At 41.3% G+C, this 16,790-nt stretch overlaps 1 protein-coding gene across 6 annotated transcripts in view; it reads right to left on the bottom strand.

Moving 5' to 3' along the window:
• Positions 1-16,790, bottom strand: part of FSHR (follicle stimulating hormone receptor) — a 216,194-nt gene that overhangs the window by 18,667 nt on the left and 180,737 nt on the right. For 3 of the 6 annotated variants that reach the window (XM_048298952.1, XM_048298947.1, XM_048298953.1), the window contains exons 3-6: positions 10,430-10,504; positions 9,965-10,039; positions 2,518-2,589; positions 267-344 (exon numbers count right to left, since the gene is read on the bottom strand). In XM_048298952.1, the coding sequence (XP_048154909.1) occupies positions 267-344; positions 2,518-2,589; positions 9,965-10,039; positions 10,430-10,504 (300 nt within the window). The remainder of the gene's footprint in view (positions 1-266; positions 345-2,517; positions 2,590-9,964; positions 10,040-10,429; positions 10,505-16,790) is intronic. The other 3 variants (XM_048298949.1, XM_048298951.1, XM_048298950.1) reach the window with 3 other exon arrangements.

Here is a 16,790-nt window from a genome sequence, read left to right as displayed (position 1 = left end):
TTGGCATCGGTAATTACTAAATTTGCTCCCTGATGTGCTTCTAAAATAAAGAGCAGGACTAGAACACAACAAAAAGCCCCAAAAACATTCATTTGTTTCATGGCAGGAAAACAGAATACAGAGATCTCAGGGGCAAGGAGAAATGTAAAATCTCAAATTGATTTTGGAAGTGTATGAAAAAGTGCCCAACCCCTGGTATCCTTGACCCTGTTCTGGAAAAGAAATGAGCTAACAAGGAGAATAATGAATTTCCTATGTCTACTCACAGAATCACACTTTCAGAACTCAGGCCCATGAATGAATTTCTTTCAATTGTACGTATATTGATATTGTCTTGAATATCTCTGAAAAATAAAATACAATAGAAACTACACCTTTTTGTACTTCTGTGAGCCTTTCAATACAATATGCTGCTTCAAACACAGTATTTTTCCCTTATATACAATCTGAGGAAATACTATAGACTATAGAGGGTAATAACGTACGTTTCCAAGACATTTTTTTCCCGCAGAGCACAAACCTTCCTGATAAAAAAGGCTGGAGCAAAACATTTCCCACCTGCCCCCCCACCCATACTTTCCTCCCAAATAGGCTGAAGACATTAAAATGCATAAAAGCTCAGGTCTATAACCCTGAGGTGGATGAAACAGCTCCTCCAGCAAACAAACTCCCCAGAAAACGCAATTGGAGTGGCTGTGAGGCCACCCTTTCTCCCAGCCTCCCAACTAGAAGGAGGAAAGCCATTAGCCTTTTTGGCCTGATTCAGCAGGGCACCTACCAGCCCATGAATCATTCCCCAGCTGATGTCAACAGCTGATGTTATAAGCTCTGTATGTGCTTAAGAACTTAAATGCAGAACCCCTGTCAGTGCAGTTTGTTGAATGGACAAATAGGAATTTCCGTCTTTCCTCAGTTGTGACTGATATAAAAAAAACCCGAATGTTCTGTTGCTGGCTCAAAATAGGCCTCAAAGAAGTTAAATAGTGTTACTCATAATTTAGACTGGGGATATGGCTGTCTCCATGCTGTTTCTGTTGGAAAGCATGGAACAAAATTAATTATCTGCAAAGCTTGAAATTAGGCGCGGTTCCAAAATTATCTCTTGCTGACAGCTCCGTACAGCCACAACTCTGCACCGAGTGACACTTACACAGAGGCTTCATTCAGCAAACTGAGGTCAGCAGAGACAGAAATAGGGTCGGAACATGGCACCCATGCAAGTGAACTGTATCCCTCTGCTACAGATCCGCCCTTTATAAACATCAAGACCTGTCTTTGGCACTCAAATATTGGCACAACTGAAGCCAAAGGGAATTTTATTATTGACCTCAGAGGAACCAAGGTTTGAAGTGAGGTCTAGTTTGGGACTCGGTCAGTATCAAGGTCTATTTATTCTTACAGGGAAGTGAGGAGTTGCACCTAAAAAATTAACAACCTCCTGCCGGTACAGGACACAGTAATTCCAGTCTAGTTAAGACTGGTGATAAACACAAAGGTGTACAGGTGAAAGTCTCTGTAGTGACACAGGTGTTGCATTTCCATGGTGGTTTCGAGGAGCAGCGAAGTGAAGTTCTCAGAATTACATATGTCAAATGTATTCCTGAAATTTAGTTCTTTTCTTACATGTGTGCATACCATATTCAGGCATCCCTCTCTGTGCTTTATATGCATTTTTATTCATATTAATGTCTATTACTAAGATAATTGCACGACTAAGGTTTCTGCAGGTTGAAATCTTCCAAAGATCTGAAGATGCAGAATTTTGTGCGTTAATTAACAATAAATCTTGTCCGAAAGAACGCTTTCAGTTATTCTAAGAACTGATTGAGAAATGTATGTCAAAATATTTTTAAGTGAAAAAGAAATCAAGTTTTTCTGATATGCATTTTTTCTACAGAAGAAGTGCTTTAGGAAATTAACAGCCTATTTTCACACAAAATTTTGCACAAATATTTTTTTCCTTGCTGGCACTGGAATTTTCCATAGGAAAACATTTTCATTCTCTGGATAGTTTTACTGCCAGGGGAAAACAAAAGAGGTTATGGTAGATAATTCCCTGAGTCTGGGTTTTTTTTGTCTTTTTTCTTCTTTCCTCTATGATGTGGCCACTTCAGATGGAACACAGCTCTGAGATCAGTGACTCTTCCCATGCAGGCCAGAAAAGTGTCGCCAGGTGGCAACAAATTTCCACTGCCACCTTCCTGGTTTGGATTTCAGCTTCTGAAAGAGGAGTCAAAGGCTGTTATCTGTCCCCTGTGCCACCCAGACATGTGCTGACAGTGCAGTTAAAGGAAGAGTGGTCTGTAAAGTGAAGTTCCAACGTTTTGTACAAGGGAAACCTGGAGACAACTGAGACCTTCTGAGCCACATTAGCATCAATGACTGCAAAATTGCAATCAACATGCCACTGTGGAGCTAATTAATGAACACAAGGGGAATCATGTCTTGAAAGGTTTTGCTGGAGCAGAACACTCAAAGGGAACTTCCAAAAAGTGACAAGCAAACGTTCAAACTTACAGCAAAACTTTCTGGAAAGAGTGAATCTTGTGGACAGTGGGTAAAAACCGAAGGCCAGTGTTTGATATTAACCTAAGGGGAAGAGAAGATGAAGATTATTTACTCTGCCCTGGGAAAGAAAGCAGTAATTAACAAAGAAGAAAGAACATTGGACTTAAAATGGTTGTCACAAAAGGCAGTTTAGCCACAGAAGTGGGGCTTGCCAGTAAAAAACTTGACCTTGTAATTTAAAAAGGTTTTTGTCCAAAGTACAAGCTGAATTCTGCCCCACAGAGGTAAAGAGAGAAACCCTACCTTGGATGATTACACAGTCCTACCTGATGATCTCAGGAAATTGTCCATATTAATTTCCCAACAGCATTCTAAGAAATCAGCTGCACTGACATGGGATAATTATTTTCATAACAGCTGTTTTAAGACAAAAGTATAATCTCACCACAATTTTACCCTTTTGCTCTAATACAGGATACATTAATTCTATGGAAAATTAACATTCATTGATGAAATTAGCAGAGAATTAGGACATTTTACTCCCTAGCACCTTTGATAGAGAGGAGCCAAAACCACGGGAACATTTCAGCAGTCTCTGCAACTGGAAATGGACCTGAGCCTCTATCCTTAGATTGCCTCCACCCTCCCACTGCACCGACCACCACTGGCCTCTGCACTGTGGTTCCTGTCCATGGAACACATGGCTGGACCTGCTGACTCTGAAGGACAACCCTGTACTCACAGCCAGTGAGGTCACAGGTATCCACAGAGATGGACCATGTCTAATTTTGTCAAAATTTGTTACCCAGAGCAGTAGCAAGGACAGGACAAATATGATGTTGCCATGCAGCAGGAGATGACTGGTGGCTGCTGATGGCTGGAAGGAGGGCTGAGTGCTGGAGGGAGGAGCTGGACTGGACTGGGCTCTGACCATTTGGGAGTTTTTCCCAGACACCAAAAAGTCTCATGTTTACCCCACCAAACAAAGAGAAAATTTGGATTCTTGAAAGTTTGATTATATCTTTGTGTTTTTAATATATGAGATGGTAGAGAAAGTAACCTTTCACTGAGACTGTTGGTTTCTTAAGGAACATAGGATATGGACATTATTTTTTATCATGGCACTTAGACAGAACAATATTCTTTTATTATTAGATGCAACTTTATTTATTTTTTTTTAACTGAATCATTCCTGAAGAGTTGAATTGTGATCAAAGGACTGGTTGAGACTGGAAAAAGGTAACATTGTTCATATGATGTTTTTTTATGAACCTAGATTATTTCAGGAGAGTTGCAGTCTTTCAGGTTTCATAATTTGAACTGAAACTGAACGCCTCCATGTGACAACCAAATCCTATATTTGAGAACTCAGGGTGACACATAAGTCCATAAAATAGTCATTCACTTGCATAAGTACTGCTCTGAGCTCCCTGAGATGGTATCTGGGTATCCTCAGATGCTGAAAGGCCAACTTTGATCTGTCTCATCTTATAACAGAAAGCAATACTTCATATGCAGGGAAAAATTAAAGTAGTATTAGTGAATATTCAAGAAGCCAATTTGTTGAAAAGAAAGCTGCTGAAATGTCATGACTGTTTCGTCTCAAGAGTCAGAGTGGTCTGACTTTGCATTAACTTAAAAATAACAGCTGTCACCATGAAAGCTCCACAAATATGCCTTTGAAAAACTATTACAGATAGTTAAATAGAAGGCATGATTAATGAAGCAGGTGGATTACTACAAGGCCCTTGTTACTTAAAATATTTCTGCACTTACACTTTGTAAAAGGAGTTTGCTGAAAAAAAATTAGAAGCAATGAGAGAAGAACCTATAACTCCCCCTTACAATATTTTAAAATACACTCTCTAAATTACTGGAGATGTACAGGGTTTTAGTTGAAAGCTGCCTTTAATTTTAAATGAGTCATAAACTAAAAATTCACGCAATCCTTTTTTACAAAGCCCCTTTTAAACACAAATTATGGCATACATTTCCCTTAGTAGGAAAATGAAGGAGGAGACTGCTGCCAAGTAGTGCGTGGCTACTGCAGGGCAGAGAAAACATAAGAAGCTTTTCCTTCCCCAGTCCTTTCCTGAGAAAATCTCAGTCCTCATGGTGCAGCAATGAGAGGTGAGAGGACTCTAATGCATGCTATTCAAACACTGCTCCCAAGGGCAGCTTACTCCCAGCATATCAAAATTCCACATTGGTTATCAGGGCTTTCACTGTACATGTGAGAAAAAACTTCCCCAATGCCTTGGGTTAGTTCTGATCTTTCCAGTAATTCCGAAGTGTTCAGGGCTCAATTTTCACTGGTGTCAACTGAGCAGCATGAGATGAAGAGGAAAGCATCTTTGACAAATCATTACATACTGAAGTAAATCTACAGGTGGCACAAGGCACCGATTGCACAGAGGCACAGAATGGTGATTAGGAGCAGGAGAGGATGTTCTTTTAATTAAATGCAGAAAAAGAACTGAAAAAATATTTAGCTAGACTGCAGCCTAGATCTTCCCTCTCTTTTTATTCAACCAGCAAATCTCCAGAGGCCTTTAAGTGGATAATCTTTTTAGAATGTAGATAATCCAATTTACTGAATATCTTTCCTGCAGGACAGCTTTGTCAATATATTTACCATACAATGTATACATCCTTAGTACCCTCACTTTAAACAAATGTCCTCTTTAATCTGTGTTATAACTGAGTCCCCCCTTGCCATGCTTAAACAGCTTGGTGAGAACCTGTTTTTTTTCAGATGGCTGATGGCTGCTTTCCAAGACATTAATTGTCTTTCTGAAAAGGCTTACTGGAGTCAACACTTAAGAAAACAGAGCACTACAATCAGCAGAGAAAAAAAAAAAAAAAAAGATCATTCAGAAACTAATTCCTGGAAGATTCTGGCTGCTTATCTGCAGATATAGCAACACATCTGCTCTTTTTTTGTGCCAAATTGTAGGAGCTCTTCTGACAAATCTGGAAACGCAGTTTACCTCATCAATTTACTGTGGGTATTTGCTAAATTGCAAACTCAAGGTAGGCAGAGATAAATACAACACCACTCAGGAAGCATTATCTTTGTGTCCCTTAATCACACTGGTTACTTTATGGTGAGAGTGAGCCTGATTCCAGCGAGACATTCCTCTGATTCACGTATCCCAGGCTTCTTAAATCTGCAGTCCCCCCACTCCTGGGGAAAGGTCTTTAACCATGAGGCTGCCATGCCAAAGGAAAGAGTGGAGCATCACTTCTTTTTATTGAAGAGTCTTCTCCAAGCAAAGGGTCAGTAATTCTGTGGACTTTGCTGCACCTGCAGCAAATACAGATTTAGGTTTAGGAAGGACCAGGCAGGTCTAAGACTTTGGAGTTGGGCTCTGTTCCTTTTGCAAGCAAAACACATGGTTTTGGCGCCTATATTTCCCCTCCCATCCAACAATTCAGCTGTATGCCCTAAAAGTTGACCTGGAAGGAGTGTTACATTTAAATCGTTGTATTGTAAACTGAGATTGCTTAATGCAGGACATCAACACCCCTCCAAAAATGAACCAAAGGACATAGATTGCATATAAGAACTAATTTTGGAAAGAAAATGGGTTTGAAAAGCCATCACTACAATATTAAACAGACTATGGCACAGGTCTTCCTAATGAGAGCCAGATAAATAATCTTGTACCCATGAAAAGGTCAGTAAGTCACCATTTTAAAGCAGTCTGTCTCTCTGGCATATACCCAAGAAGACCAATTAGCAATTCTCTTCAGTACTTCTAAAAGACTGGTGAGAAAGTTAAGGTTGCCTGTTTCTAGAAGGTTTAGGCTATTCAGCACTGCATTTTCTCAGCATTTTCCTCTCCTTTGTTTTTTTGCCATACTGGTAACGATGATGCAGGAGACGAAGGGAGTGGGCTGAGCAAGAAATGTGTTTGTACCCAAGTTGACAGAGATAATAAAAAAAGCATATTAATATTCAAGAGCTGGTGGCTGTAATGAACCCATGAAGCTGATGAGGGGACTGACAAGTCTAGCTAGAGCTTCTTGCCTGCCCATAAACAAGACCGAGTGGCTATACAGCTGTTTTTGTAGGAACAGAGAGAAAGCCTTGCCAACAATGTGTTGCAAAAGTCATTAAAGTAGTGGGCTGTAGTAGCTGGGCTCAATTTTGGACATTGAGACTGATTAATTTTTTTTCTCTGTGTTTTCTAAATGAAAACCACCAGCAAATATATGTTTTTCTGAAAGATTTTCTGAATTGTGTTTTTACAGTTCTGCTACAGCCACAAAACTGTGCAAGGAATCAGAGCATGTGTCTTGTACCCTGCCAGACTGTCCCCAGAGCTGGGAACTTCAGAAGAACCACAATGTTCCAGGAAGGGGCAGGTACCCAAGTCCTCATGCTTTGAGATGCTGGTTGCAGCTTGGTCTCTCTGTACCTCCTCACACAGTCAGACAGAACCACCTAACCTGTTATGTGACAAGATATTGATGAAATCATGTGCTATTCCTTCCTAACTTACAGCAATTAATGTGAAAATTAGGCAGTGATGTACAGGTTTACAAGTTTCCAGGTTTTACAAGTTTCCTTTCCTGGCCTTAAAATTTTTATCATTTCTGCAATAGCTGCTCCACACAGATGCTTTACCCTTTTATGAATTATTTTAAACTATAGTCCCACATGTTTACAACTTTTTGCCTCTGTATTGTATAAAAAACCCTGAACAACCACCACAAGACCCCCCCCTAACTGAACTGAAAAACTATCAATCTATTAACCTCCTCGACATCTCGCCTTATATTTTCAATATTGCCTCTTCCTTGTGTCAGGCATCAAGAGGAAGGTGAATATGAGAACTGGGTTACCTTCACCAGATGCTGTTTTACAGCTTTCCATCAAGGTTTCTGCTTTCTCATTAAATTAACTACTGTACCCTTTCAAATAGCAAAGCTTTCTGCCTTTTCAGCTTCCAAAAGGGCAAGCACCACTCAGTGAAACCAGGAGATAGAGAAAATGGCATCTTTCCTACAGCAATGTGCCAGAACAGAACACGAAGGTGTGGCTGTATGTAGAGAGATGATCTGAGCATGATGTAACTCAGCATCACGCCCGGCTCATTGGACGTAGGAAGTCCCCAACAATAACTTTGTGTCCTGCTCCTGCTCCCTGTGTTGGGAAATGATGTAGCTCCACTGAAGCCAACAATATGGCGCTGATTTTTACCCCCAGCACATCTTCCTCAACCCTTGTCAGCAGCACAAACCCCACATCAATCTGTTCATAAGCTCTGAGCCACGAAACCTGCACCTTTTGTATGGTCTATAGTCATGCAAGACTGGGGGGTTTTATCTCCTAAAATGAAGGCACAGAGGGGATGCAGCATAAATCCATTAGTGGTAAACACCACAGGTGGATTTTATGAACATAACTCAGAGAAAAGCTTTGGCACAAGAATGAATGTGGATTAAGTGGCCGTGAATAAAACTAGAAGAAATCTTCTAGTCACCAAAGCATTGAGTTTCTGGAAAAGCCTCTCCTGGAAAAAAACAAGAAAGCAGGGAACAGTGAAGAGAAGCAAGAATGTCAATAAAGCACTTAATTAATGGGATATATGAAGTGGATCCAGAAAGAAATAGGATGCAGTAGCTGGAGAGTCTCTTCTAGCCCTCCTTGCTCACAAGAGAAAAAACCTTAAAAAAGCTCCAAAACGCATTTTCCTCTGATATCAGCTAGCAAGAAAAACTAGCTGAAGAGGAGAAGGGAATGGTCAGGTAGACAAGCAATCATCTGTATTTTTAATCTGTTGCTTCTATAGGTCATGGTATTGCTGCTGAATTTTTATACAGGTAGAAACCCCAAATGTTAGAGTCAACATGTATGGGAGTGTGGAATGACAAATGTTCAGAAGAGGCAACATCAACTAGTGCCAACAGAAAAGCTTTCACTATTTCAGATATTTAAAGTGTGAATTTACCTTTACCAATGATTTCTGTGTCCCATATCTAAACAACCACTGAAATTAGTGTGTTCTTTAGTGTGTTCACATTTCTTCTTAAATTTCATGTGAGATAAATGTGCTCTCATTCTTTCTACCCATCTGTACATCTGACAACTGTACTCCCCATGGTAGCTTGTTCTGGGGATTTTACATGGGATAAATAAATGCTGTGGTTTTGTTCTTAGGTGGCCAGAGCTATTCAAAGCCCATTCAACCACTGCTGAATGACTCAGGCTTGAAATGGGCTGAAAAAGGCACGTGATTTCTCCTCATGGCAATGCAAACTTGAAGCTTTATTTCCCTACTGTCAAGAGAAAACCTGTTCTAGTTATGCAAACACAAAAGTTAAAGTTTACTAAGGTGCCTGATGAATTTGATAAAGTGGGAATCAGTCAAAATACTGGCAAGAGCAAAAACCCTACTCCAAATCTAGCCACATATTCCAGTTCAATGAGGGCTTAAACTGTAATGTCTTCTGCAGTGCTAACTACACCTTATCTCCTAAAGTCCAAGTCTTAAATCTCAAATCTTAAAGTAAAAATTCAAAGCAATGCCCCTTGGCATTTTTGAGCCCAGAAACTGTCAGATACTAATGATTTTCAGAGACTTTAAACACTCCTTGGCTTACTGGGAGCTACTTATCAAACCACTGACCTGATTTCATCATGTATTTAAGAAATATCTAACTAGACAATGAAATGCTTACTTTTATGTACTGAAATGTAGAAATCATGACCAGGCTTCTTGGATGAGTAAGGAAAAGACGTCTTGCATGAATAAGGTTTCTTGTGTCAGTCAGGAAAATCAGATGGGGGTTATGTGCTCAGGTGGGCAGACATACAAAAGTTAAGTTGGGATCCTGCTGGGTGAATCAATTGGCATCCTGCTCATCAAAGGGCACCATTTGAGCTGTATAAGCTATGACCATTATGGTGCATATGACATTTCCTCTGGCTGAGGAAATAAAGCTGTACCATACATCAATATGTTTGTATTTTGGGGATCTAATCATCTCACATCAAACATTTGTGAAGACCATGCCTATAACACTACCTTTGCTAAAGAAAAAGTAATTTGAATGCTTAACAACACCATGTATGTGACATATAACAGAAGGCAGCACCATAGCAAAGACAGAGGAGAGATTTTTTTTGTCCTTAAGCTCCCAGGAGGAATTTCAGCCTAAACTTGTTTCTAGACACATAAGGAAGGTCCAGCTCCTCATCACTCATTTCAACCTGTTGCTTAGAAAGGCTCAAGAAACGTGTGTGGGAGTCCTCCGTGGAAGTTCTTATCTTCAGCTTTTCTGAGGACTGTGCAGGCATGAAGATGTGGATTGACAATGTGCAACTGGTAGTGAGGAGAGGCCATTATCCTGTTTTATCACCAAAAGTGCTCAGCACCAGCTGGACAGATACAGAAGCGTGTAATTCAAAATGACTCTAGGACTTGTAAAGAACAAAAGATCTTACAAATATCTGAGGCTTGGAAGGTGTTGGAAGGCATCTTTATCAATGTACACGAGGTTGTTGGCTTTCTCAATTCTTCTGCAAAGAGGAAATGAAACATCAGGAAAAAAAAATGTCAGTACATTGATCTTAAAATTGTGTTTGTCCCATGACGTCGTGGAACAATATGCTGAGATTTTCTTTTTGACAGCAGATGATCTGCATGATTTCAGGGAGCAGCCTGCCATAGACTGGCAGACCCTACCACCTTTTGATCCTGGCAGTGATCTGAGGATTAATTTTAGGCTGAGCAAGTAAAGAAATGGGAAGCTAGATAAGAAGATGGAAAAGGCAAAGGGAGATTTCAAATGCTCCTATATTGCTACAATTCTTCAGTGCTTACCTGAACCAACCTGCAAAACCTTTGATACTTGCCTATAATGAATCTTTATAATTGTCTCCTTTGCATTTAGATTGCTCATTACTTACATTTCATGTAGTTTGGGAAGGTTGGAAAACACATTTGCTTCTATGACCTCCAAGGCATCATTCTGTGAGATCTCTCTGAAAAATAATTTAGAAGTCAAGATATTTCAAGTCATGGTGAAGCAGAAAATGGACAAGTGAAAAATTCACAAGGAACTTCTCCAATTACTGATGAGTTTTAAAAACAAGTTGGGTATCAGATAAGAAAACAGAAACACTGATGAGTACTGCTGTGTCAAGCAACAACAAGAGTCAGGAACAGACATCTGAGGCTGGAGTTTGCATCTGCAGCAGCAGCCCTGCACATCCTGCTGTCACCATTCCCTGTGCATTAGAAGTCAGGATCTATCCATCATGGGCTTCTGGACCTCTGACATTACTAATTGCTGATAGAAATTTAATGAAACCTTTTAACTCAGTGAAGAAAAGAGGGGGTGAAGGTGACTGAAAACAAAGACAGCTAAAAAGTTCCCAAGAAACATGACACAACTTCAGCAACAGGACACTGCTGTCTTGACCTAATGGGAAGTACAGAGATTAAAATTAAGCCACCAGAAGATGCACCCTTGTTAACAGCAGCTGGAGACCATAGGAATGAAGAAGTCTTCCACACCTTGGAGCAAACCCTATTTCGACATGGTCTGTAAACAGTTAATGCCCACTTACAGCCAGAGAGCTACAGAATATAAAAGCCCAGTTTACTGCTATCACCACACCAGATTGCATCTCACCAGAATCACCAGGATCACTGGAAATATGTCCAGAGCACATATTTCTTTGGTTCCATAATCTGTGGGATGGCAAAGACAGGGCTCAGGCTCTGGTGTAATTTAGAGCTCAGGAGTTCTCCTGGTGAATCAAGCGGGCATTACTGCAGTATCACCTGTCCCAATCACATCCCTGATGCTGGCACTGACCAGGAAGGTCGAGGTAAAGACAGCCATGCCAAAAGGTTCCCTGCTGTCATTTTTTTTGGAAATGGTGCCAAAATGTTATTTTCCCAGGCTGAGGTCAGCTGTAGGAAGTAAAATTTGTAATACAGCTGTAATTCAGTGATAGTGTTATGGTCTATTGCATTTTAGTCATCAGGTAACTGTGCACATAGTTGGAATGAAACCTTGGAGAAATAGATTGCAAACTGGATGACACTTGTTCCTGGATATCTTGTTCTTTTGAAATGATGATGGCTGCAAATAGATTCAAACAGGCCTGAGGTAAAACAAGAGATTATAATGTCAGGTGCACAGTCAAAAAATAATCACAAAAATTAATCTGAGGAATATAAATGTATTCCATTCTCTTCCGTGAGAGATGAACCATACCTGACAGATTAGCTGCCCATTTAAGACAAACAAAAACCTTGCAAAAGAAGATATGTTTTTCAGCTGACCTTTTCAGTTTTAAAAAAAATGCCTTAGTGGTTTAATATTTTTCAGTTTAATAAGAAGTTTTCCCTCCTGTTTCCTCAATTTTTTTTTATGGAAGAAATCCAGCTCTGCTCTGCTCCAGGAGCTCTAAACTGACTGGAGAATAAGAAAATAAAAGTACATGAGGACTGACAATAGGTGCTTGGCAGGGTGCACTGAGAACTGGGTTTGTTTAGCAGCGCTGAACCACCAGCTCACATGTGAGTGTGTTCCTCTTTATTAATTTTCAGTGGCAGCAAAATGTTTCAACTGAGGCAGGGATTCCTTCATGCCGTGGGAGATACAGCCCTTGCAAGGGGTGCTTCAAAGACTTTATATTAACGTCCTATTTTCTTTAAAAATAATTGTAAGTAGAAATATCCAGAAGAATAGAATAGAATAGAATAGAATAGAATAGAATAGAATAGAAGCAAACATTCTCTACTATGAGGTATTTATTTGACAGTATAAAATTCACTTCCCTATCTACAGTCTCGATGATTTAACAACATGGGAGGCGTCCCACACTCTTAAGGCTTGGTTTGGTTTTCCTTGTTCTTGTTTTGGTGGTCAGATGCATATTTGCCACTCCCCACAATCTAAAAATCAGTAGTCTAGAAGAAAGAAAATCTTCAGAAAAAGTGGCACATTTAATACCAACAAATACATTTATCCAGAAGACACTTCATGCCACCAAGAAGTTCAGGGAAAAAATGTCATAGATTTGTTGGCCTTATACAGGGAAAAAAAGGTTATTAAGAAACTGTAATACAGTAGTGACCTCACCCAGCAGATAGTGCTGCTGAGGGTAATAATTTTTTATGACCCAATCTGCTATCTAACTTTGGAACAACTTGGATGACACAGCTTTTTAAATGGATTGCTTAAAAATGAATGTTTCTGCATCAGAAGACTGTTTTGGCTTCCTAAGAGTGTGGTGGGTTATTGGCTTTGTTTCGATTCAAGAAATGGAAGATACAGATCTGATTAAGGTAGGGCACAAGGAGGCCATGGCACTCTGGAAGGCTTGGAGAATGCATGGTGAAGGAAAGGAATGAAGAGAGGAAGATAGAAATCTCTAAACTGTTTTTGCAAGATTAGGTTTTTAAAATAGTAAGTTTTTTAGAGATTATGTTTTAAACAGAATTAACGCTTGTGTGAGGGGCCTTTCAGAGACGTGGGAAATGACTTGGCTTTCATTCTAACGTTCCCATTCACAGGTACAAAGGCCACAGTCTTTTTTTTAAACAGGTAATGAAAATATGGGCATATAAAAATATGTCCATTTACAATGACTTTTTGTCTTCCAGTTGAAGCAAACCACTGCTGCAGCTGTTGAGGTTATGAACATCTCAAGATCAGTAAAAGCAACAGAAAGGAAACTTCTCAGTGGCAGAAGGCAGTAACCCTTCTGGTGCTGGGCTTCATCCTCTGGGTTCAGGGGATTGCAGCGGTAAGGGAAAAGACCCTCTGTCCCCTGCAATGAACTACATCCTCTGCTATACTCTCTCCAGGAAAACCTGTGATGACCTAGATGCCTTAGGTTTTAACTTGCATATTTTTCAAACCCTGTACTGCCTAGTGTGTAACTCTGAAGTTTCCTGTAGCCTGTTAACTGCTGCTCTCTCATGCTAGGTAGACATAGCAAAGCCTCTCCAGGCCTGCTCTCCAGGGACACTCAGACTGTCCTAGGCCCAAAAGTATAAACCAAAAGCCTCTAAAGGGGGAAGCAAGCTTAGGGAAATGACATCATTAACTGAAGCTTTAATTGGAGAATTAACCCTGATATGCAAATGAACCAAACTTATAAAAGTGTGAAGAACTCATGACCTGTCGTCCATCTTGGGTGCATTTTGAGAGTAGCCTCTGGCTCCCCAGGGTGTACCTTTGAAGGCCCTTCAAATAAACACCTACTTTTATTCCCTTACTTTGTCTACTCTCTGTTTTTAGGTGGCCTCTCAAGGCATCACCTTACCCACCATTGTTCTCTGCAGATGAATCCCAGTTTTGGGCTGCACATAAACCTGGCAGGGCTGTCATTCAAGCAAGAAGGATAAATAAAATAAAACCATTCTGTTTAGGAGATCAGTCACACACTGTGAACAATAGACAGTACTAATCTGGGGTTTGGCTGCCTAATTAGTGTGAACTATTTATTCATACCTGGCAAAAAGTGCACACCTGCTCCTGGAAATCCCAAACAACACTATCTTGGATACAGGTATCCATGACATTAAAAGTGCAAACCACTGCTGCTCACATCAAACAATCAACTCAGCAGACTCAGATCCTCTGTAGAGGAGAGCAAATAATACCTGAGGCAGAAGCTACAAAGAGAAAAAGGCATTGCTGGCTAGTGTTTGTGCGAGTGATTTGTCTTACAGTATAAATACACACAAACAGATGATTGCTCATAATGCATATCTGATTATATGTCATCAAGAGAGAAGATGAGAATCTTATTATGTTGTTTGTTTGGAATGAATGACACTATTAGTGCTACTGGTAGCTATGGCAGGAAACCCAGCCGGCAATCCCATCATCACTTCCGAAACAGGCAAGCCTTTAAATAGATGGTGTGCTGAACAGTCAGGGGCAATTTCTTAAAAAACCCCAAATATCCAAACCACCCAGTGGTTGCAAAGTGCTTAGGCATCTGCCTGAGCTTAGTGTTCACTGCATGCAGAGTTGTACTGAAATCAACAGTGATCCTTGAAAGCATAAATTGTTTACTCAAATACAGACTAAAAGATGAAAAAGCATTCAGTAAACACATTTTACAAAGGACAACTGTTTTTATTTTTCTGCAAAGAGAATGTAGGATGCTAAGATGCGACATCACATGATTAAGGGATTTCCTCTAATTTGCCACTAAAGTAGCAAACTGGAATCGTTATTACCCATTCCCCAGCAACTGACTGCAGTGTATCACTTCCACATGTGACAGTCAGAGCTTGTGTTAGAAGGGAGAGAGATGGAAAATTGTTTAATCTGCCTGCAAATCTGCCCTCAGGCACGGCCGGGGATGCATCGTCATGACATCTGTGGCAGAGCCCAGTGTGATGCTTGGGAAGGATTCCTCTTCAAACCAGCTGTACTCAGAGCATGACCCGTAAAAATCAAGATACATTGAAATGGCCTTTTAAACAATTCTGTTAGCAAGGGACTTAGAGTTCCTGGCAGTTTCTTTGTAGTCCACTAAAGGAAAAGTCTCTTAGACTAACCAAAGTCTTACAGAAAAAACAAGACTCTATTAAACTCACAAACTAATAATCTTGGAGCCAAGTGGTGTCATATTTCAAAATAATAATATACAGGAAATTTATATCTTTTATGATAGCAATTCCTTTCAGGATCAGAGCAGAGCACACAGGCGTAAGGTATAGGGTAATTTCTTTCCTTGCTTGGAAATATGTCTGTTTTTTTAAAAAAAAGTGTGTTTATGTATGTGTGCCTTTATACAGACACAGAAGGTTAACACAGACCAGTAAGTGGTAACTTGTGTCAAAAGAAGAGCAGAGCATGCACAAGGCAGAAGAGCAGCTTAGACCAGCATTAGCCCCTCACACAATGCCCAGGGTTGTGTGATTTTGAGCACGAAGATCTTGTAATTCCAGCAGCGGGAATGACATAGAGAAACTGCTGCCCACCTGGTGAGCTTGGCTGTTTGACAGCCACAGTAAATGTGGGATTTATGGATTTCTGCATTTCTTCTCCCTGTGGTGGACTAGCAGAGGGGACTGCCCTGTCTGTAAAGGCTTCTCTGGTCCTTGCTTGGTGTGTGCACCTTGCCCACAGATGGTGTGAAGGAGGGATTTCCGCCTCTCCAGTCACACGGCCCTACTCTCTGGTCCTGGTGGTGAATTAATCCCTGTAAATTCCTGCAGCCTTCCTTAAATTCCCTTCCAGAGCAGGTACCTACACAGGCTATATGTCGGGGTACCTCCCCCCCGCCGTGTAGCCCTGGGAGAGGGGCCCTGAGGGCACAGACACGGGGTTTCCCTGCCCCTGCTCAGCCTCGTTCCCATTGGTTGGTTTGTGTTCCCTGTGCGGGCAGAAGGACCCTCGGGTCCCGTGACTGGAACAGTTCCTCGGCAGATCCCGGCCATGCGGCTGGAGAAATAAACATCTCTGAAACATCTATCAAGAATCGGTCCATATATATTTCTTTTCCACAGCCTCCTTGTTTGATACATCGTGTTACAGTATCCCCACTGTAACAATAGTGGAGAATGCAGGCAGAACCATCCCCGATCCCTAAGCGACTGATGTGTGCGAGTAAACCCTAGAAACTTTGGATTCCTCTTCTTGTTTCTGTTTTGCTGTTCCATCTCTAAACTATGGAGGAACCGTGGGAAGACCCTTGGCTCTCAGAGCCGCATATGGACATTTATCTTAAACTTAAAATGATTCTTGAACAACAATTTGTAAATTTTAGCTTGATTCAAGCTCAAAAGGAACTGAAACACTTCCTGGCATGGTTGTTTAAGAACTTTTTCTATGTTTCTTGGGATTTAACTCTTACCAAAGACTTTTGGAACACAGTTTGGACACAGTTGATTTTTGAGTCAAAATATATGCCGATGGAAGAATATTTTCGTGAATATTATTAATTACCGAGACTGTTGAGCAATGTCACCTGTGTCCTGGCAAAGGGAAACCTGGCTCAGGGACCATGCGACCTTGGCCACGTGCACCGAGCGCTCTGCGAGCAGCAGCGAGGCAGTTCCCGCGCGCGGGCGGAGCCACGCGAGCCGCAGTGTCGGTGGCGGAGCGAGGCGCGGCGGGAGCAGCGGGACCCGGCGGTGCCTGCCCGGCCGCGCGCAGCGCGTGGTGGAGCGAGCCCCGTGAACGCCCGACCGAAAGGGGCGGCGCGCGGGCGGCGGCTGGCGGCGATGGCGATGGAACGGAGCCGTGCCCAGCCGAGACGCGCGCTGGAGCAGGGCACGGGGGGGTCA

Source organism: Corvus hawaiiensis, chromosome 3 (assembly GCF_020740725.1).
Source record: "Corvus hawaiiensis isolate bCorHaw1 chromosome 3, bCorHaw1.pri.cur, whole genome shotgun sequence".
Taxonomy (NCBI): Eukaryota; Metazoa; Chordata; class Aves; order Passeriformes; family Corvidae; genus Corvus; species Corvus hawaiiensis.
The sequence above is the reverse complement of the archived record's forward strand: the minus strand, read 5'-3'. Positions and strand labels throughout refer to the sequence as shown.